We start from the raw sequence: 23,820 nt of genomic DNA on the forward strand, positions 1-23,820 counted from the left end.
TAGTTCTGCACTGCTGCTGGTGGCATTGCTGCCTTCAGAGCTGGGCAGCCAGAGAGCGGCAGCTGCTGGCTGGGAGCCCAGCTCCAAGGCAGTGCTGCTGCCAGCAGCAGTGCAGAAGTTAGGGTGTGGCATGGCCACTTAATTCTGTACCACTGCCAGCAACAACACAGAAGTAAATGTGGCAATACCATGCCATGCACCCATCTGTGCTGCTGCTTAGCATTGGTGCTACCTTCAGAGGTTCCCGAAAGTTGGTCTGACCTGCCCCTGGGAGCAGCCCCAGCAGGGAAAATAGGGAAGACCTATCCCTCCCCAGCCCAGCCGGGACTAGCATCTGGAGCCTGCCCCCCAGCCCTGCTTCTCCCCGACTCTGAGCCCAGCACTCAGGGGTTAAAGGGGCCTTGGGCTGGCTCTGTGTGTGTGTGAGTGTGTGAGACACCACTGCCCCCACCTGTAAGGCCAGCACTGCCCTCCTAAAAATGATGCCTCCACCTCAAACAATACACACACTTTTATCTGGGGTTTTTTAATTAGAGGGACATACATAATGCAATGTGATAGCAATCAACAGGATATAGATAAGTGAATACAAGCCATTAACATTCTTTGAACTAAACATATTCAGACTTCTAGACAGGATCACAAACTATGAAGTCAAGATGTCTGCCACATATACAAAATGTTTAAAAAATGGCTTGTATTCAAGTGAGAATCTGTTGCTGAGAACTTCAGTTTAAATCAGTCACTTTGAGGATGAGAATCTGAGCTATAAACTGTTCTTAAGCAGACATCAGTAACAATTGTGATGAATGCAATTTGAGTTCCAGATGTTGAAGGCATGGAAAGGAGACAGGGTTCCTGTGTCTTCTGTGTTTGACTCCCTCTCTTCCTGTTGGTGACGCCTAGACTTTGTGGTCCCTAGATCATCACTCATCCTCTTGGCCAATCCAAGACTTCCACTCATCCATGGGTGGGAGCGAGGATTTTTTTAAGTCCGATTGAGAAATGCCTTCCACCACAACCTCCAAAAGGTGTTCTGCTGCTGCTTAGCTCCAAGATGGACTTTAGGAGTCACCTGGGCAAGTCACACATCCATGCATGACTCACAGTTTTTACAAGTAGCATCCATTGTTTACATACTACCTTGAACCTCCTCAAGTAGACTTCTTATGTGGATTGGAGCATTCCAAGATCCATTGTTCTTTTAAGTGTTTGTTTTTTGATTAGGTACTCAATTTCAACATTCCTTTCTCCAGCAACTGACCAAATGCTCTACTAAGGTTATTTAGAAATCAAGCGAGTACTCAGCCAACATTCATAATGTTGAATACAAAAATTATATATGCATGCAAATAGGATTAATACATTCAGTAGATCATAACATTTATGAAGATATGTTACATGGTATATGTAGCATAAAACACATTCTAAGCACATTTCCATAAAGCCTTATAGGCCTATATCATCACAAGCACCACACAGAAATTTTTATGTAAGAAGCTGACAAATGATAGTCTACGGTGGGAACGTTGTGAGAGCTGAAGAGATGGGGGAGTGATGGAAATCTAAGGCCAGGTCTACACTGCGACTTTAAATCGGTTTAATGGCCGATATACCGATTTAACGCTGTATCCGTTCACACGACGTCGTCATTAATATCGAGTTAAACGGCTCCTTAAATCGATTTCGGAACTCCTCCCAAACGAGAGGAGTAGCGCTAAATTCGATAGTGATAACTCGGATTAGGGTTCATGTGGACGGAAATCGACGTTATTGGCCTCCGGGCGGCATCCCAGAGTGCAGCACTGACCGCTCTGGACAGCAATCTGAACTCGGATGCAGCGGGCAGGTAAACAGGAAAAGCCCCGCGAACTTTTGAATTACATTTCCTGCTTGCCCAGCGTGGAGCTCTGATCAGCACGGCTGGCGATGCAGTTTGAAATCGAAAAAGAGCTCCAGCATAGACCGTACGGGAGATACTAGGTCTGATCGCTGTATGGGGAGACAAATCTGTTGTATGCAGCTCCGTTACAGAACACGAAATGCCAAAGCGTTTGAATAAAAAACTCCAGGATACACAGCGCTGCGTGACAAGCGTAACGGGAAGCCAGAGACTCAAATGGACGCTCATGAAGGGAGGGAGGGGGTACTGAGGACTCCAGCTATCCCACAGTCCACAGCAGTCTCTGAAAATTATTTGCATTCTTGGCTGAGCTCCCAATGTCTGTAGGTTCAAACACAGTGTCTGGCGTGGTTCAGGGAACAGCTCCTCAGTTTATTTCCCCCCACCACCACGTGAAAAAAAAAAGGGAAAGATTGCTGTGCTATGGTGTTTGCTCAATGCACTCCGCGAAAAAGGCGCCAAAGGGTTGTCTGCTGCCTTCACAAAGGGAGGGGTGAGGCTGTACCCAGCACCACCCGGGGCAGTGTTTTCTGCCCCATCAGGCACTGTGCTCTCAACACGGAAGTGGGAACTATGGGATAGCTGAGGAACAGCTACCCACAGTGCACCGCTCCTGAAATCGATGGTAGCTTTGGACCATGGACGCAAACAATCGATTTCGGGATCCCACTGTGGACGCGCTAAACCGATTTTATTAGATCTGTTTTGTAATATCGATTTAAGCTAATTCGAAATAATCGTGCAGTGTAGACGTACCCTAAGATAAGCAGGGATGGATAGAGCTTTGAAAGTCATAACAGGAAGTTTGAATTTGTTGCAACAATGGTGGGATTCAGAGAGGGGAATTATGTGATCAAAACTGGCAGGAAAGATTATTTTCATTGTATCATTTTGTGTAGACTAGAGTGAGGCAATGTGGGTTTCATGGGGAGAGGAAGATGTTGCAGTAGTTCAGGCTTTTGAGTGGATATTCTAGGAGGTTGTTAGCTCTGCTCATGCTAATGCAATCTAACTTCTCCAGTAAACTAAGACAAGACTCCTCCACCCTGGACTCTTCTACCTGTCTCTCCCATTGCAAGGTCTGCCATGTCATACCCCAGCACGAGCTCATCCCCAACATTTGCTTCTTTTGCTCTTGTACTGCAGAGTGTCTCTGATGGAAATCCTGTGACCAAGCTTACAGATTTGTTCTCTCCTCCTTTAGTTCTGTCATTTTCCTAGCTAAACAATTCTACATCTCCAACTTAATTGAATTACATGCTCATGATCCCAGACAGCTTTTCAGCACCTTTGACTAACTCTTCAAACCTTCTTCAACCCCTCACCACCTCCTACTTCCACTTTTTTTCTCTGAACAGGAGCTCACTGATTTCTTTCAAGAGAAAACTGACAAAATAAAATGTTTCCCTTTCTCCTCACCTTGGCTTGCCTACTCTTCCCCTCCTATAACTCTCTCCTTCTTCTCCCCTGTGACAGACATGGAAGTTTCTTATCTGTTTATCTCCTCTTGCCTCTCCATGTGCCCCTGAGATCCCATCTTATCCCATCTCCTGATCTCTCTCAGGCCCACTCATTCCCTCCCATATTCTTTTCTCTAATCTCTCATTTTCCCCTGGTTCTATCCCTTCACAATATAGGCATGTTTTAGCATCACCCACCTTAAAAAACCTTCCACCCTTGATCCAGCTTACCTCTCCAACTATCACTCATGTTCCTTCTCTGTTTCGTGTCTGCGGTCATTGAATGCACTATCTACAATTTCTGTCTGAAGTTCCTATTTCAGTTCCATCCTAGACCCTCTCTAGTCTGACTTTCACCCCAGTACTCAAATGAAACTGCTTTTGCCAAAGCTTCTAATGACTTCTTCCTAGCCCAGCTCAGAACCAGTAATCCTCCATCCTCCTCCTTTACCTGTCAGTTGGCTTCGATACTATAGACCATACTGTTCTTCTTGAAATCTTAGAATCATAGAATCTCAGGATGGAAGGGACCTCAGGAGATCATCTAGTTCAACCCCCTGCTCAAAGCAGGACCAGTCTCCAACTAAATCATCCCAGCCAGGGCTTTGTCAAGCCTGACCTTAGAAACCTCTAAAGAAGGAGATTCCACCACCATCCATTCCAGTGCTTCACCACCTTCCTAATGAATGAAATAGTTTTTCCTAATATCCAACCTAAACCTCCTGCACTGCAACTTGAGACCATTACTCCTTGTTCTGTCATCTGGTACCACTGAGAACAGTCTAGATCCATCCATCCATCTTGTCCTTCCTTTGCTTCTGTGACTCTGTCCTTTGCTGGTTCTACTCCTACCTTTCTAAACACTCCTTCAGAAGATCCTCTTAATCCCCTTTCCAGCTCTCTGTGGGGTTTCCACAGGGCTCTCTTCTTGGTCCCCTTCTTATCTCCCTCTGCACTTTATCTCTGGCAATCTCATTTGCATGCACAAATTTAACTGCCATCTCTATGCTGACAACTTGCAGCTCAGTGTCTGTGCTCTAGACCTGTCTCATTCTGTGCAAATTAAAAATCTCTGTTTCTCTGGCATCTTTGTGGATGCATAGGGGTCAGTTCAAGCTCAACATGGCTAAAACAGGGCTTAATCTCCCCTTCTTTCCCAATCTTCTGCTACCTTCCTTCTCTGCCACCCTGCCTGTCACTCAGGCCAATAATCTAGGCATCCTGTTTTTCTGGACTTCTCTCTAGGTTCTTACATGTAGGATAAGTCTAAATCTTGCATAGTCTTTTTGCATAACATCTCTAAGATATGGCCTTTCTTATCCATCCACACAGCTAGAATTGTTGTCCAGGCTCTCATCATCTTACATCTTGATTACTGAAACATCCTTTTCTCTGGCCTTGACAATGCAATCTTGCCCAGCTCACTTGCATTCAGAATGCTGGTTCAAAGATCACTTTCTTAGCACATCACTTTGACCATGTCACCCCTCTCTCTCCATCTCTCCTCTGGCTCCCCGTTCTCTATTGTATCAAACATAAACTTCTTGTTTTTGCTTTCAGGGTCCTTCACAGCCTGTCCCTGCCCTACCTATAATCTCTTTCACTACTGAGATGTCGATTCCCACATCTGGCCAGTGATGCCAGCCTCGAATGCTCACTTGTTATATTTTCAAATAGGCACCTTTGTGCTTTCTCTGATACTGCCCCTCACACTTGGGAGAAGCTCCCCCATAAACATCTGCAAAACTACCTCATCCTCCTTCAGATCCCTCCTTAAAATTGCCTTTGCTGTGTTGCCTAAAAAAAATGTGGACAATGGTTGAGCTGTTGGTGTGCTGAAACCATGGTTTAGCATGCTGACCAATAGTGTCTCATTGTTTCCTGATACTCCAATCTGTCTGCATCCATCTATTGTCTCTTGTTGTTGTGTACTTGGATTGTAAGCTCTTTGGGGCAGGGACCATCTTTTTGTACAGCATCTAGCATGATGGGGTTCTGATTCATGTCCTGCACTCCTAGATGGTATGGTAATAAAAATAACAATAAAGAGGATAGTATTGAAAACAACTCTTGGATCAATATGTGGTTTTATGTGAGGATTAAGCAACAGGAGACACATTTCTGAGGGACAAATAACCTGTCTTCGTGGGAACTTCCTTAATATTTAAAAAACAAACAAAAGCTCTCTCTTGAAAATGTCAGCCCAAATGTTTCTAAATAGACGGTTAATTAAAGATTTTTCTTGGGGGGGGCCAGAATGAAAGGCCAGTGAAGTTCAGGAAAAGGTATAATGTTGTCAACATTTTAGTCTGAGTCCACTAAGTCTGTTGCTGATGACCTGATGTCAAAAAAGTTATGTGGTAAGCTCCATCTTGGAAATGTACAGCTTGGTATTCACATACCATAAAAGGTCCTGGTGCCAGTCCTGGAGTGAAGAAAAAATATATTTACTTCCATCTTTTGAAATTATTCTCTGGTATAAACTAGTATCAGTGGAAGATGCCTCATCTTCTGGATGACAAGAGCAGAATTTTGATGATCATCACAGAATTCTGAGTTGACAGAAGGAAAAGAGTAGCAAAAGGTTACAGATGAATGTGACAGTTCTAGGAAAATGTTTGCATGCCCCAAACAGCAGCTACACCTAGGTGAGATTACCTCTGAAAAGATTCAGTTTTTTTTTTGGCATATTATATTATACAATTTATGGACAAGAGTGAAAAGTGCTACTGCATTTGTTGTAAATTGAAATGTTCCCAATTGTAAAGATGTTTAAAACTTTTTTCCTAATGCTGGGAATTAAAGAGCATTTCCATGATCTTCTGTCTATTTGTAAGTGTTCTCTTTATCACAGCATAGTAGGCAGATAGGATTGAGATTAGCTTTTGCTTGCCAGAGGTATTTTTTCTGGCATTTCCTAAAACTGAGGGGTGCACTTTCAGAAGACAGGAAGATTATTTAATTGATCTAGTTAACACAAATCAAACAAACAACCTGTGAACTGGAGGCTTTTGTAAATGGGGCTTAAGCCCCAGTTTGAGAAGGTTGAGATGATGTGCCTCCGATGAAGCTGTTTACACTGGCAAAAGTCCTCATTCAGCAGGGAAATGACCCTAGTGGCACCTGTTACCTTTTTAGGTCCCACAGGCTATACCTCTTCAAGGAGTGTCCTTTAAACTGGACATTCCTGTGCTACACCCCTTTCTCCCCAGGACTTGCAAAAGTTAAAAGTGCCACTGCCTACTTCATAACTACCAGAACCATCATGATGCTAACGGCTACTGATATCTCTGTTCATAGTTGTGTCTCTTCTCCCCCACCCCCTGTGTCGTTTCTCCATCCATCTCTTTGGATGCACAACTAGGAGCAGGAGTCTTGCATAAAAACATTACTTGTCAGTTACACCACTGTGTGCCCAGACAGAGAGCATCTGGCATACTAATGGTGATAAGTGTCCTGGAGAATATGGTAATGATGCTAAAAATTTAAATTAATTTTTTAAAATAAATGCTTTATCTTTGCTGCTGCTGAATGACTTTATGAACGCAATTTTTGAGCAAGTTGCAGTTGGGTTCCATATGAAAATGAACCAGATTGTCTTGCTACTGTCTCTTAAATATGGTTAGAAAAAATGGAAACCAAACAAACTTCCCATCATGTAAAGCATCCAGCATTGGTACTAAACTTATTAGATTGGTGTGCACACCAATCCAATTACTTTTCTCTAAGGATGAAAGCTAAAATAATCTGTAGCAAAGTGAAAGTAGTTTTAGATTGTCATAAATGAATGATCAGTGAAATCAGGTCTCCTGTCTGCAGTAGTGGCCGATGCCACATGATTCAGAAGGACTGGAAAGTGATACAAGCTACGAAAGTGAGATCTTGGAAGAGTGTTGCCATTTTCGTAATGTAATAAAAATACTGTAATGATAGTGTTTAATGAGCATGTCATAAAAGCACATTTTATATTTTCAAGATCACTACTTTTATAATTTATACTTGGGTAAAGGAGAAAATCCCTGGAAATACTCCTTTTTAGAAGGGGGTTTGCGAGACTTGACATTTTAGTGAAAGGGGTTCACAAGTTGTTAAAGTTTGGGAACCGCTGCCCTAAACTGAAAGCGGGATGCACAGAGCCACCTGGCGTTGCTGCTCGCTTCTGCCCCCACCACTGTATGTTTCTCCATGCCTGCAATTGAGCCAAATAGCAGGTATGGGCTGGGATCTGGACAGCAAAGCAGGGTGTGAATATTTGAGTACTTTTGAGCTCCGAACCAGGAGATGAAGCTGTTGGACTATGATCCTGGGGCTGGGATAGCAGAGGGGCAGTAAGGAGGCTCCAGGTAGTGGAAGGGACCAAGGGGACTCCAGATAACAACCCTGGGGAGATGGAGGGAGGCCAGGATGTGGCAGAAGTGGGTAACTGGAAGCGGACTGAGGAGAGAAAGAGGCCGGTTGGGGCGAGGGAGGGCTGGACAGGGCTCTGGAGAATGGCCCTGAAGGACAGGGGTGGGGAGGACATGAGGCCAAGATGAGGGGTTCCAGGGACCATTTAGGAGCAGTTGGCATGAGGCCAGGGTGTGTGTGTGGGGCTCTGGAGACCACTTGGGGGTGAGGAGCATGAGACTAGGGTGGGGACTCCAGGATGAGGAGTATGGGGCTGGGGGTGGACACTGGGGACACAAGGCTGGGAGGCACGAGGCTGGGAGGATGGGCTCTGGGGACTGCTCAGGGTGGGGGCATAAAGCTGATGTGGTGGGCTCTGGGAACCTCTTGGGGGCTGGAGGCATATGGCTGGGGTGTGGGGCCAGACCACCTAAGCAGGTCATTCACAAGTCACCACAAGTGGTTTCTTCATCCAGATGTATCCAGGTCAGTTTTCCACTGTGGGGGATTCCCCACATGGACCTATTTGCAATAAGAGAAAACAAAAAATAATGTTTTTTGTTTCTGAGTGAGTCACAGCCACGGGTTCATTGACAAATGATTTCCTTCTACCCTAGTTGAATGGCCTGCTGTATGCCTTCCTGTCAGTTCTGCTTCTGTTCAAAGTCTTGTTTAAAGTCAAGCAAGATCTTGTTCACCTTATACCTGTAGTCCCAGCATGGTCCCATCAACATTGGTTCTTGACTCTACTAGCCCTCCATTGTCAGATGTCCATTGTCACTCCCACGAGACGCAGATGTGATCTCCCATTTGCTTCACCCAGAAAGGCATTTCCCTAGGTCAAGCTCATATTAACCTTATATTGGACTATCTTTTGTTTCTGAAATAATAAGTGTTAGCTGTTAAGCTCCACCAGAGTCCACTTGGTGGGTTTCTTAGCTTTCCACCTTCATCGATAACCGATCACTTTTTTCGAACTCTATGATCATCAGCTTTCTGAATGGTTTGGACAGATCATATCCATGGGTACACACCCAGGTTCCCTCACGGAAGTTAAATTTAGTTCTAGCAAAGTTGATGGATCCGCTCTTTGAGCTGCTGGCAACCTATTTCTACTACACCTTTCTGTGAAAGTGGTGTCCTTGATTGCTATTACCTCAGCCAAGAAAGTAGGGGAACTGCAAACCTTATTATCAGAACCTCCTTATACAATAATCTTTAGAGACAAGGTTTTCCTTTGACCTCACCCAAAGTTCCTGACTAAAATGGTTTTCAGTTGTCACGTTGACCAAGCACACACCTACAATGGAATGGACAGGTGCAACACGTCCTGAAGAAGAACAGTTATAGAAAAAGATAAGAAACTATTTCATTTACTGAATATTTCTAAATTTGGTCATAGCAGTAAAATGGTTTCTTGTACTGTACAGACATGGAAGTAATGAAGCCTTTAATTGGAGAACAGAATTCGGACAGCATCTCTGATGACGAGTACGAAAACGAATTGTTGCCAGTTGAGAAGCATTACCAACTTGATAATCAAGAGGGCATTACGTATGTACTGTTTTAAATGTCATTCTCTTTAAAATTTATTACATTTGACTTGTTCTTTGGAAATATCCCTGTGCTTTTAAGGGATTTTCCCATGACTGTAGCATGGCTTTATGATTCTGCTGTGGGAATCCTCACAGACAGTTTTTTGGTAAGCCAAGCTCTGGTGTAGGACTATTTTGGGTAGGCCCTCAATTTCCAGAATTTGACAGTGTACTAATTATAAAATAGACATTTTTTGAATGATTGCATTGTATATTAAGAGTATGGGTTGCTCAGGATTCAAGGAGCTCTTATTATAAAACAAATCAAATTTATTTTAAGACTATTTCAGTTATACAGGAAGCATCCAGAAGACCTTGGAAATAAAGTTTAATGAACCTGAATGTAGATTAATTTGGGGGTCTGGAAAAGTTTTCTTTGATATATTTTTTAAGTTATTCTTTGTCAGGCTCCTGGTTGCATCTACAACCATTTAAAAGGCATAACTTTTAAGGTAGTTTAGGCAAAAATCAGCACAGCATCAGCCTGTTGCACTTAGTTGCTCCTCTCTCAGGCAAAAGGAGAGTCTCACCTCACAGTTAAGATGAACAGTTGTAGTGAATTCCAGATCAGGGATCACTCCCCTGAGAACACCTGGCTTCAGTCCCTCAGAACTCAAATCCAGACCCTGATAGGAACATCCCATCTGTTTTTGCTTTGAGGCTCCTATGTATCTTTCACAAGACTGCCTTGATCATCTTGAAACATTTAAAGCTTATAAATTTTATCTTCACATTCTATAAACTGATGGCTGAAAAGCTATTTGAATGTTGTTCAAAGGTGTCACTGTGACTCTGCATTATTTGTATTTTCAGGTTTGTGCAAACACTTACTCATCTCCTCAAAGGGAACATTGGAACTGGTCTTCTAGGGCTTCCACTTGCGATAAAAAATGCAGGCATTGTGGTAAGAGCTTTTTTCCCTCTTACATGTGGAAGAGATGCATAGAAAACTCTATCACATCTCTGCAGTTCAGAGTGATAAAACTAAAATCTAGGTAACTTGATTATGTGACCTATTATTTCAATATCAACTTGAAGAGGGCTTCATGTTAGTTTTCCTTTCCAGAGTCTAGTTATACCTGGAGACTAGGATTTGGGATTCCTGAACTGGCCATTGGCTCACTATGTAACCTTAATCTGTATGCATTGCATTTTATAGATCTGATTGGAAAAGTGTGTGTGTGTGTGGTTTTTGTTCCCTGAAGAAAATTCTGTGAAAAATTGAGAACTGAAAACTTTTGGTTGAGAAATGCTGCCATGCTGCCTAATGTGAATTGTAGTTTTGGGTCCTCATTTCCTCCTCCTCCTTCTATGGATTGGGCTCCTTAGTTGGAGTACATCTATGAAGCACCAGGATCTTCCATCTTGCTGATCTGATGAGATGGTTCATGGAAACCCCATGGCCACTTTGGATCATGGCAGACATAGTGCATTTGGGGAGCCTGGCCCATAGAGGAGAAGGAGGGCATAAGGCACCCAAAATAAAACTCCCTTGAGGCAGTGTGGTAGCATTTCCAAATCAAAATGTTCCATTTCTGGCTGAAAAATTGAAGATTTTTCAGTTTCTGGATGCTTGATTTAAAAAAAATTAGAATTTTCTGTCAAAAGCAGATACTTTGTGCAAAATTTTTAGTCAAAAATCCAATTTTCTCTCCAAAATATAGCTCTGATGAAAATTTTTCAACCAGTCCTAGTATTTTCCCTTATCTGTAATATTTATCATTGTATTTAGGTCCTCTGGGCAGGGACCATATCATCTTCTCTACTGAGCAGCACCAAGTATGCCTACTTGTAATCAAAAAGACCCTTAGCGTTGATGACAATAAGATGTATGAAACCATTATTTGGAAATGTGCAAAATCACATCTTTTTTGTGTGATAAATTTTTCATGGCAAATTATTTCTGTGAAATTGTGGATATTGGGATGAAATCTGCATCCACATTTACTACTTTCCCTTTGTTCACCATCCCATCTTTTGCTCAGTCCTTGATGTAAAAGCCACATGAGTCCTAAATAAACTAGCAGTAAAAACTTCTTTGGACTTGCAGTACTTAGCTGTTTTTTTATTTACCATATTTATTTCAAACTTTTATGGAGGTGGTCCTTATTTGTTAAAATGCAAAATGTTATTTAAAATGCTTTTTCCCCCTTGTATATTTCTGTGAAAATTACTCTTCTTACAGGGTTCCAGGTATTTACACCCCATTTCCTATTTTCTTTCTCCATATAGCTTGGCCCAATCAGCCTTGTGCTTATAGGAGTTGTATCTGTTCATTGTATGCACATTTTGGTACGATGCAGCCATCATCTGTGTCAGAGGTAAATGTGGAGCTAGTTGTTATATTATAGCATCTGAATTCTCTCAATTTCTTACTCTATTTCATTTTATGTCTTCAGTCTGCAAAATGTCTTGGTGCTCTAATAATCTCTTCAGAGGTATCTGTCAGAGCCTAGGAGGAAGGAGCATGTAACTTCTTTTGGTGTAACTACCAATGATGGCTTTTAGCTGGCATGCAGGAATGCTTAATTATTTGGCATCATCTTTTCTAGAATGCCTTGAACAATATTTGTTTAAAAACAGTTCATTTTCTGCCTACTGTTCATGTGTTCTAAACTAGGCTGGTTCATCTTTGATGGATTTGCACCTTATTCCATACCCATAAATGGAAAACAATCCCAGTCTCTCTCACTGCAGTTCTAGTTGTTAGCCCTAATTTTAAGAGTGAAGGAGTCTGAACAAAACAAGGAGAGAGAATGGAGAAAAGAGAGGCTCATAGAAAAAGATTAAAAATGGGATACAAAAGGAAATGAGAGAGTAACATTCTAATAGTAAAAGTGAGTGGCTGAGACAGATGCATTTTGGGAAAAATCCAAAAGCAACAGCTTCTCTGGCAGAACATTTTAAATGACAAACATTTCAGTGTAACTAACATGCCCTCTCCTACCACCTTCCCAACATTTTTTGAAGTATGGCATCCTTTGGGCAGTGTGAGGAGAAAAAGTAAAATGCTGAGAGGACTGGATGATCAAGGGCCATTGTCAAGAACCTTTTTGAAAACAAGGTATTCCTTCTAGTTTCCTTGTGCAAAGTCAATGGATGGGAAATGTTTAACGATATCAGAGCTCATATCAGATCAATGTTTCTAGTCTGTATGGGAAAAGACTCCTTTGTAATCCAAAGGAATGATTTTAGTTCCAGTGCAGGTGTGCTACTCTAGGGTCCTAAGTTTAAATTCTGTAATTTGTCTGCTTCTGACAGGAAAAGCAAGAGAGACAGGGTTGTTTCAGTGATGGAACTACTGTACTGGTGGCATTGGTAGTGATTGGCCAGATCCAGAAAAACATTGCCAAGCAGCTTTGCATATTGAGTAAATAGTTGGTTAAAATAGAAAACTGGATAGCAAGTGCAAAGCATTTTCTACATTTCCCACTCTTAGTATAACTTTTGTAAAGCATTTATTTTTATAAATGACCCCACCTATATGGAGAGTGGAGTATGAATTACTACTAAATTGCATTGATATTAATACTATACTGCTATCTTGTTGGCTTGAGGAAAAAATAGATTTTTTACATTTAGATTCTGGAAGAAATATATTAAAATGATACAATGGAGGAGTCAAATGTCACACTCCTGGAGGGGAGGTGTGTATTTCTCTCTCATATTCACAGTTGGCTCTCCTTAGAATCTCACAACTAATATTGATTTTTCTTAAAAAATATCTATCTCATTGTCAAGCAAAAGATTGTTATGTGGTTGAACACAATTGCTGGTTTTCTATCTCAGTGAAAATGAACAATCAAAATGTGTTTTATGGGTTAAAACACAGAATTATTCTTGTCCTTTTGGCCAGTTTAATGGGATACAGTCTCTCTCTGGGGATTGTATCCTGCCTTACTTCATCTGTCAATAAGTTGGAGATAGTTCAGAGAAGAGGCACAAAAATGACTGAAGTGTTAGAAAACATCTCTTACAACGATAGATTGAGCTTCCAGAGTCTATTTATCTTAACCAAGAGAAAGTTAAGGGGCAACTTGATCACAATATATAAGTATCTTCATAGAGAACAAATATTTAATAATGGGCTCATCGGTGTAGTGGACAAAAGTAGAACAAGATCTATTGGCTGGAAGTTGAAGCTAGACAAATTCAAACTGGAAATAAATTGTAATTTTTTAACTGTGAGGGTAATTAATCATTGGAAAAATTTACTAAGGGTTGTGGTGGATTCTTAGATTCTTCAAGATTGGATGCTTTTTAAAAGATATACTCTAGGTCAAACAAAAATTATTTCAGGGAAGTCTTCTGGTCTGTGTTATGCAGAAGGTCAGAATAGATGATCACAGTGGTCCCTTCTGGCCTTTTGAATTTATGAATCAGTGATTTTTACCTAGTTCATAAATGGGATTTGTAGATAGATATAAGGCAAAGGTTTCACTTTGAAGTGTGGTGGATCTGTACCTCTCACCAGAATCCGGAAGTCGGTCACCATGTTTGGATTCACTCCTTCTGGAGAGCAGTTCCCTCAGGGTATGTCTGCATGAGCATCTACTGCATGACAAGCTGAGGTGTAAATCTACCATGCTTCAGCATTCTGTTTAGTACTGAGAACTTTTTAGTTCACGTCAGCTCGGACCATAGAGACAGTGCACGGCATGTTGGAGCACTGTAGAATTACACCCCACCAAGCTGTGCAGTAAGTGCTCTTGTAGACCTGCCATAAGATACCTGTGATTTAAAAACCTGATCCTGCACTATTGACTTAACTGGGAGCAGAATCATAGTTTAGATGCTAAAAGTGCACAGGTACATGCTCTTCTTGAAGATTGACTTCAAGCAGCAGATCAGGCCTTCTACAGGTACTGAATGATGTTCCAGAATTGCTATAACTGACCCTGTGGGGTCCACAACATTTTCAAGCTGTGGCAGCGTATATCATATTTTACGCCTTGACATTTTCAATCAACTTCTCTCCATTCTTTCATTTCAGGTTGAAAAAGACCTCATTAGGGTATAGTGACACAGTTAGTTATGCCATGGAAGTAGGGCCCCTAAACTGCCTTCAGAAAAGAGTTTCCTGGGGAAGGTAAGGTTGTTGCAGCATTTAATTTAATAAATGAACTATTAAAAGGACTGGATAAACTGTGAAACCTTAGAATTTTACCTTTCTCGCATGATATTGCATTCTATGGATTAGCAAAAACTTTGTTCGTAATACATCTTGTGTGGAAGGGGTAATTCACACAGTCAAGCACTTAGTTTTAAAGTTCTGTGGGAGAAAATTTACTTCAGTTTCACTCTATAAGCAGAAATTTGGTATAACCAGGATTACATTCTGCACAATCTAATGTATTGAAGCAATTTAGGATTTCAGTTCTGTTTTTACCACAAACTTATTTCTCCACATTAAGAGTTCACTGTAAGCAAGTCTGTAGTGCATACTTAAATGACTAGTATAAGAAATCCATTCTGAAAGGGAGCAACCTATTCTTTGATATGTTGTTTCTCTGCAGATTACATTTGATGTTCAATCTTTATTATATTTCATGTTAATGAAACAAACTTTTTCCCTTTGAGAAACTCAGTCATTTTCCTTTGCCATCTGTAAAAAAGAGTCATTGTAGAGCAGACTAAATGATATTGTGAGATAATAATGAAATCCAAAACCTTAGAGCTGTTAAATATAAATATTTGTTTTAATGAGCATATATAAAGAATTTCTACTTTCAACAAGGAAAATGTCTTTTCCCTACTATTTTCAAGGATGCAGCAATAGTGTGCAGTGTGTTTTGGTTATAGTATAAAACATGAACTAATTTTTTCAGATATTTTTGGTGGTTATGTTATAGGAATGCAAAGGAACTTGATTATAGGGAAATTTGGTTTAAAGTGAAGGTAGGATGAAAGCCCCATAAGTCCTTTGGTACACTACAATCTATAAATTGTAATTCTGTTTCCAGAGAAGTTCTGCTGCAGAAAATAATTTATCTAAAAAAAGTTCTAGTGTATGTTTAACTTTAAATGAAGAGTTCCATTGGAACATTCCTCAGTCCAGCAGAGTCTCTGATATATGCCTCCCAAAAACGATATGAATCAGTTAGAAAAAATAAAGTGAGAGATGGTTTTCTGTGAATTCTCATCTGACTGAAACCTCAGGAGTGATTCATATTGAATGACTTGGTAAGCATTGAGAATAACTGTCATCTTACATTGCTGAAACCTCTATAATTTAGACTGTATCAGGCATTTCATATTCTCTGGTCACAATAGTCTTAATATGGTGCTTTCCCTGCTAAAGGATTTACATGTGCATTAATTATAGGTACATATTTTAATATTCCTACAGTATTGTTTTACAAAAATCTCTTCGTTTCACTGTATAGTATGTGATTTTAAACCATCTATCTTTTTTATGCATTTCTAAGAAACTCATCACCTGGGAATCTACTTGATATTAGCTATCCTTGAGGGAGCCATTTAGGGAACTGGGGTAAAAATCTGTCCAGGGGTTAGTCCTGCTTTGAGCAGGGGATTGGACTAGATCTCCTGAGGTCCCTTCTAACCCTGATATTCTATGATTCTAAAAAAAATTATTTGTCTTGTTTTGTTTGCAGAAGAACCTGCTTTGCAATGTGCCAGAGTTTAACCTGGTGTTTTGAAACTATTGTTTCCACTTCACTATAAAAAGGAGCACTAGATGTTGTCATTTGGAAATTGCTTAATTGTTTGAAAACCCTTTTAATATCATAACTTCAGTGTGTATGTGTTTTTTCTCCCACCTAGGTTTATCGTTGACTTTTTTCTTGTGATTACACAACTGGGATTTTGCAGCGTTTATGTTGTGTTCTTAGCAGAAAATGTGAAACAAGTGAGTAAATGCATTGTATGGGAATAATTTTGTTTGCGGCTTTTTATTTTCAGCTTTATTTCCTTTCTGCATCCATGTCATATGTACCATTCATATAATGCATGTAATGAGAATACATACAGTGTAAGCGCTACCTTGCTTTCCCCCAAAGATACCTCACTGATTAACTTTTGTAGAAAGTGACCCACTTGCTTTGTAGGTTAAACCCAATCCAGTGCTTGTGTAAGCAGCTGCAACATCATTGACCACCAGTTTTTCTTAAATTTCAACACTTAATCTCACAATTTAACCATGGGACGTAGTTATTTTACACACAGCTAAACTGTGTTAGAAAGATAAGAGGAGTTCTGCCAAATTTTACGAGAGAATGGTTTCTTCATGCACAAAATCAGTAGTGTACCATGAACTCTTAGGATTTGTGCTCCAAAACGTGTGTAATCTCTTGTACAGTATATACATATTCTTTCCATATTTAGATCTTGGGCCCAACCTTGCTCTAAATATGTAGCAATTTTTATTTATTATTTAGTTTGCAGTGATGTCCAAAATAATGCCAGGAAGTTTCCAAATGCAGAGAAAGACACAGTCCCTGCGCTGAAGATTGTAGTTAACTATAGTTATGTACTTCATGTGAGCACACATGCAAAGCAGTTTCTTTTCTGAGCTCTGCAGCAGTGTGCACCACATCTCAGAAGATGGAAAAAGCTGTTAGGCAAGTGGAAAGGCATTTTGTAAAGAACTGGGGAAATGGACAACATTGTTTATGGTTAATGGTATCTTCCAGCAAGTGTCTGAAGCCTCCCTTTGCACAAATGTAAGATATCACTGAGTGAAATGGGAATGATTGATTTACATGTAGATTATTAGGCTGTTCTGCTTCATTAATAACCAGCCTTGCTGTAAGTACATCACAGTATGCTGTGATCCTGCTGGACTCCAAAAGCTAAGTAAGGTTGGGCCATTTCGGTACTAGGATGGGAGACCTCAGTGAGACACTTGAGAGCTGCTGGTGGTATTCAGCAGATGGCACTGTACACTTTTGCAGTGGGCTGAACTGTTACCCAAAGAACCATTATCTCTTAGATGAGACATAAAGCTAAATCCTGACTACATTAAATTTCCACAAGGTCCCGCACTCCCTCCAAATGAGTAGAGGCGTTAAACACTTGGCTTCTTGACAGATTTCAATTTGGGTAATTACAAATTAGCCCTACAATCCCCCTCCAATTTCAATCAGATATGATGTTCTTAATGTCCTACCTTAGACAATTCTGCAGTACAGCTGTATGCTTTGAAACTGCTACTGGCTATACTTCATTGGCGGCTGCAGTGGTCCATAGGTATCTTACCTTTCTTTTAGGAGTGTTGTGAGCTTTATTTCATGTTTTGGGGAGTGCTCTAAGATCCTCTGATGTAAGGTGCTATAAAAGTGCCAAATACCTGCGTATGCAATTTATACATTCTATGATTTGGCCCTCTGAACCTGATATGTGGTAGTTGTGAGACCATATTATAAAAAATTATTTTACCACTCTAATGCTTAGTAACCTCAGCGTGCATATTTTCAGTAGCATGTCTCTTCCTTCTCCAACCGCACCCTCTCAGTGTGAATTTTTATTGGATCCATCATAGTATAAAGTTCAAGTCCAAACAATTGCCATCAAATAGGTAAGCAGACCCACTGCTGCCTACCCGTGACAACTTCCTATTAACTGACCTAATAAGCAAAAACAAGACTAATCAGATGTGTCTTGCATCACTTCTTAAGGCCATTAAAATTGGGTCCTCATTTATTACAGGATTTGAGACAGAGGGGCCATCACAAGAAATACTTTGCTACCTTCCCTCAGGAGTTTAACCTTGGGGAGAGATCCAGTAACAAATTCATCCTAGGCAACAGAAATAGCCACAAGGAAATATGAAATATACTCTGTAAATGAATCAAACTTACCAAAAATTCAGAGGTTTCACATTTCAATTAATTTAATTTGAATTGCAGTTCTTCTTCCACAGTATGGTATGGTAAGGAGATAAGAAACTGGCTCCACAGTCACAAAGATCTGTATTGCAGAACTCTGTCCTGTAGAGGGCACCAAAGGACATAAGTTGGTACAACTTTAAATATATCATGCATTGATTCTCCCCAAAGCCAAATTTTGTGAAAAAGCATTTAAGTTGCTTACTTGCACATACTATCAACACAAGCATTAAAATTCACAAAATAATTAGTTTTCATCCAGTGCTACCACCTTGATTTCCCCTCTCCTCATGATCTCAGCCATGACACTGTTCCCTCCACACAAAGCATTAGTGTTTGGAGGACTCCTGACTTGGCTGTCCTGTCCCCCGCAGGTCACTGGCACAGCAACACCATGATGAGCCCTTGAAGAGCTGATATTTCCAAGCTTGGCTTCCCTAGTGGTGCTATGTAGTGGGCTGGAGAGCTGAGGTTGAAGCACTAGGGAGCCACATGTCTCTGCATTGACATCAGTCTTGGTGTAAAGGCACTGGGATCTCCTACACAGCTGTGCTCCCCAAACCCAGTCAGCCCTTCCCTCCACATACAAGCCTCATTCTCCTTTCTTCCCCTCCCTCAAAGCCCCATTATCAACCTTCCCCTATCCCCTGCTATGTAGCTTAGCTCCCTGCGGTCTCTGGAAGGAGTGGAGATGGTGAATTGGACAGAGTTGGACAGTTCCACTGGCTAATATTAGTGTAGCTCAATCTGATTATACTGAATGGGAGAATAGCTTGTGTGTTAATTCTAAAATTTCAAAACTTATGTTGGAGATGTTAGCCGAATATGCTTGTGTGGGAACTGCGATTGTTTAGCTAGAGGAATCCAAAGAAATGTGTAGAGGGAAAATGGAAGGGAAATGTTAATTAAGTAGACTTTTAAAATATTTCCTGTACAGTTAGTAAATATTTTTCTTTAAATGTTACATGGAAATTTCAGTGTTCCGATGAAGAGTAATTGTGTCAAATTTGAGGACTAGGCTGATGAAAACAATTGCTACCATTGTCTCCATAGTAAAAATGGAATGCTTGAACCAGAGCATGTCACACGGGCTGACCGATCTCTCTGCGTATGTCTATACTTCATTTAAACACCTGTGGCTGGCCTGTGTCAGTTGACTTGGGCTCACAGGCCTTGGGCTATAGGGCTGTGAAATTGTGGTGTAGACATTTGGGCTTGGGCTAGTGCCCAGGCTCTGGGACCCCATGAGAGGGGAGAGCCCCAGAGCCTGGGCTCCAGCCTGAGACCAAAAGTCTACTATGCAGTTTTACAACCCTGCTACCTGAGCCTCACAAGCCTGAGCCAGATGAAACGGGCCAGCCAGGGGTGTTTAATTTCAGCATAGCCATGCCCTATGCTATCTTGCTGGAGTGGCATCACTCTTCAATTATTTCGATGTTAACACATAACTGGGTCCCCTTTAAATGATCAATAGATCTCCAGTGGGGGCATAGAGGGTCAGGAATATCTGTGCATAAAGTAAATAATTCACACAAACGTTTGATCCTTAACCACTTTGGAGTCCCAGATATTGGGGTAGTGAATGCCAGATAAATGTTGGTAACATAACTTTTCATATGCTGCATCAGTTGAGTCCTTTCAATTGTGCAACTTTATTTGCTGTCACATTTCTTGTACAGCCTACATCCACAAATCATTAGAGTTAAATAATACAAAATGGTGGAGAATAAATGGTGTAAACCAAAGAGACAATTTTCAATGAAGAAAAATGAGCAGAAAGGCCAATATTTTTTTAAAATTGCATTAATGGGAACATTTGGGTGTTCAGGACTTCTGATTTTCAAAATCTTGGCCAAAACCTTGAACTTTCTCAATCTTTGGATTTTGCGGTGTTGAGTTTGCTGTCTTGCTATCTTGCAAAACAAAAGGTTGACAAATATTTTATAAAGAGCCTGGCATATGTACTGAGCCATCATCAGTACAAGTCCCTTCTAAATAAGCATTTACTAACTACGGTAAGCTTTGTGTGTAGGTCTAAATGTTTACTTCGTCTTTCCAGTCCTGTAAGGGACTAATACTGTTTTCTTCCATATAAAATACATCACACATCTTCTGGTTCTGGCTGTTAAGGTTGCTTGAAACTTCCCATTGTAAGACCCTAAATTTTGTTACTTATAACTTTGCCAAACCTCAGCCATTGTAATTAAAGACAGTGCTCACACACACATGGTAGTGTGAGCAACCCTAATTTGGACACTTCCTAATTTTTGAGTGCTTGACTTTGCAACTAAGCTTTCTCTTCATGTATGGTATGGGCAAGGTAAAAACAAACTTGAGATTCTGTTCTTTGTTGAAATTCTCTAAAAGCTGATGACACTTTTCTTTAGTAGAAATCCAGTCTTCTTTGTGTAAGTGCAATGAAGGCAAGAGATGATGCTCAATAGCAAACATATGTTATTGTAACACATTCTTGAGCTGAATTTTATCTTTGAGAAAATCTGGAGCATGCTTAATCATAACAGAGATTTTGGGAGGAAGATATTATGTAGGCATTGGAGGCCCATGCATTTTTATAGCACTGAGCCCACTGACTGTGACATTTGAGTGGAGAGAATTGTCTAAACTGATAGCATGTTTGCAAGTTACTATGCTCTGTTGATAGGAAAGAGAAGGCAAAGGGTAATGTTAGATGTGCCTTGGCCCAGTATGACTAACTGAAATGCAATGACGCACTAAAGGCAAACTGCAGTAGCTTAAAAACAACTGTTAGCAGGGATAACTGTCTAAGATGATATTGAGTCTGATATTGTGAAGGAGAGTAGGTTAGGTAGAGCTGAGTCATACTCAGTCCATCTAATCATAATCAGTTGTCACCCTATGCTGCATGCAAGGCAGGGAAACGGATGCACATTGCTATTTCTTGTTTGTTGACTTGTTTAGGAAAATGTTAAAAGTTCCGTGGTGGTTTTTAGTTCTACTCACAAAGAAAAGGTTTAGCAATTATACAATAGCCTGTGCCTGAACAGCACAAAGTTAGGAACTGAAATTTCAATGTGGTTTTCCCATGCTGCTCGGTCTCACCCAATCTCTCCTCCATGTTACTCCATTCTGAACAGCAAAATGAGAAGTTTTCCTTTCTTGTCTGCTTTTGAATCTTGTGTCATCATATCATACTTCCTTCACTGTGCCACTGATGTTAGCCTCCATAGGCTGTTTGCTCAGCTCTCCTTGGCTACCCCATCCATGTTGTATGCCCTCTCTGAATCCATTTGCAGAACCACTACCCTGACCTCTTTCAAAGCCATCCTCTTCTGTGATGCCTACAGTAAACTGCCTAAGGCTTTGTCTAAACACAAAAGTTGTGCCACTTTAACTATACCAGAAAAGTTAAAGCACTACAACCCATCACCATCTCCGAGTGGAGGCAGTTTTACCAGTATAAAGGTGCTTTTTCCAGCTTGGCTTTATCCATACAGAAAAGGGAATAAGTTATACTGGTATAAGTGTCTTTATACTGGTATATTTATTTTGCTTAAAAAAAAAAAATTACACCCCTAGTCAAAATAGTTACATCGCTACCAAATAAATAAATAAAATTAAAAAAAAGTGTATAGACCAGACCTAATGACAGTGGTTAAGCAGGGGGATGGTTAGAGCTGAGTTTTCAAAATTTCCGTTTTATTTTCATTTATTCATAACTTTCTGAAACTTTTACCTTTTGGTCTGAAACGTTAAATATCCAAGGAAGGTGCAGGTGTGAGTTTCAGCTATAGAAAAACTCCACCAGCAACACAAAATTTACTTCCTCAATAAGCAATGTGTATGGCTCAGCAGAAACCATTTTTTCACATGTTGGGCAGGGTGGTCTCTGAACTGTGGCCTTTGAGATTGGCGACTCCATCTTTGAAAGGAAGCTATCAAGGGTCAGTGTGACGTCAGTGGCCATCTCAGACGACTTGTCTAGACAAAGCCTTAGGTCTAGTCTATGCACAGTTTTTGTTCCAAAACTATGTTGTTTAGGGGTATGATATATAGTATTTACCTCAAATAGTTATATTAGTACAGCTTTTAGTGTGGGAACAGTTACACTGCTGTAAAGGTACCTTGTGCTTGTATAGCTTATTCCCCTTTCCCCGTTACGTATTCATTTTCTAACTGAAGGTGAATCTGCCTTATCTAGCTTAGCTTTATGCAAAAATATAAATTTCAATATTAAACCTGGATGAAACTCAGAATTCTTTTTCCATGGGAAATTCTGACATTTTAAAATTTCTTTTGGTCCCGAACTGGAAGGAAAAGTGCTTTGGTATAGTGGGTTTTTTTAAGCACCACAAATGTCAGGTAGGTTTAATTAGCAAACAGAAGCTACACTGTATTTCCCAGTGGCAGAGATACAATGTACAAGTATGGACTGAGGTGAACATCAGGAAAAATATTTTCTGAAAGGAAGTAACAGGTGATATTGTTTAATATTGCCCTCAACTGCAGTGGAATGATCTATTTTCATTAAAGGATGCTAAAAAATATCTGCTTTATTTCACTTTCTTAGTTTCCTACAGGTTGCTTACCTGTTTGTAAGAGGAGGTATCAAGGCCTAGTCTCCCCTGGTAGAATTAGCCTTCGTTAATGGTTCTTCTCTCTCACTTTCTTCTGCCATTAGAGATTGCCTTCAAAAAGGGGCAGTGTCCATCCTGTGTCTCTGTCCCCTTGTCTCTTACCTATGTAAACTCCTTCTATGGGAAAATATATGCTTCAGACTCTCATAGCAATAGCAAGGCCTCTGCTCCCCCAACTCTGGGGAAATGTCAGAAGCTTAGGAGGGATAACCGTACTACACTGTAGACACATTGACAGATTTGTGGGAGCATAAGGCAAACATCTCACACCAAGCACTAGCAACTTGTGTTGATTGCTCTGGCCACCTCTGGAGATTACAGCTTTGGATTTGGGTATCCCAGAGTGCGGTAGTGTTTGTTAGTTATCGCTTTGCAGATATCTGCATCAGTGTTCACCTAAGGACAGCTGTGGATTATTTGTATGTGTGTACACGTGGTGTATCTTTGTGGGTACATGAGCCTGTTGTGTCTGTCAGCCAAATACAGGATGAGTAAATATGAAAGACATTAATATGACCACCCCCTTGTGACATAACATAAAGGTGGAAGGTGTTCAGATACCATAGCATGGGTGCCATGTATGTGATGACCAGTGGAGTCCTGTTGGTTTCTTTCTTGGGTTTGTCTTGCAGTAAGAGGTTTTGGGTACACATCTGGCTCTGTTGATCAACAGAGCCAGATATGTACCCAGAAGCCTCTTACTGCAAGACAAACCCAAGAAAGAAACCAACAGGACTCCACTGGTCATCACATACAGTCCCCAGCTAAAACCCTTCCAACGCATCATCAGGGATATACAACCCATCCTGGACAATGATCCCACACTTTCACAGGCCTTGGGTGGCAGGCCAGTCCTTGTCCACAGACAACCTGCCAACCTGAAGCATATTCTCACCAGTAACTGCACACCGCACCATAGTAACTCTAGCTCAGGAACCAATCCATGCAACAAACCTCGATCCCAACTCTGCCCACTCAGTTCCTTAAACAAGAAAAGCTTTATTAAAGGAG

At 40.8% G+C, this 23,820-nt stretch overlaps 1 protein-coding gene across 3 annotated transcripts in view; it reads left to right on the forward strand.

Moving 5' to 3' along the window:
- The window catches only part of SLC36A4 (solute carrier family 36 member 4), a 232,961-nt gene that overhangs the window by 26,127 nt on the left and 183,014 nt on the right, over positions 1 to 23,820 (forward strand). For all 3 annotated transcript variants that reach the window (XM_032769238.2, XM_075061744.1, XM_075061743.1), the window contains 5 exons: positions 9,180 to 9,303; positions 10,158 to 10,248; positions 11,577 to 11,665; positions 14,338 to 14,433; positions 16,131 to 16,215. In XM_032769238.2, coding sequence (XP_032625129.1) covers positions 9,180 to 9,303; positions 10,158 to 10,248; positions 11,577 to 11,665; positions 14,338 to 14,433; positions 16,131 to 16,215 — 485 coding nt within the window. The remainder of the gene's footprint in view (positions 1 to 9,179; positions 9,304 to 10,157; positions 10,249 to 11,576; positions 11,666 to 14,337; positions 14,434 to 16,130; positions 16,216 to 23,820) is intronic.

Source organism: Chelonoidis abingdonii, chromosome 1 (genome assembly GCF_003597395.2).
Source record: "Chelonoidis abingdonii isolate Lonesome George chromosome 1, CheloAbing_2.0, whole genome shotgun sequence".
Classification (NCBI taxonomy): domain Eukaryota; kingdom Metazoa; phylum Chordata; order Testudines; family Testudinidae; genus Chelonoidis; species Chelonoidis abingdonii.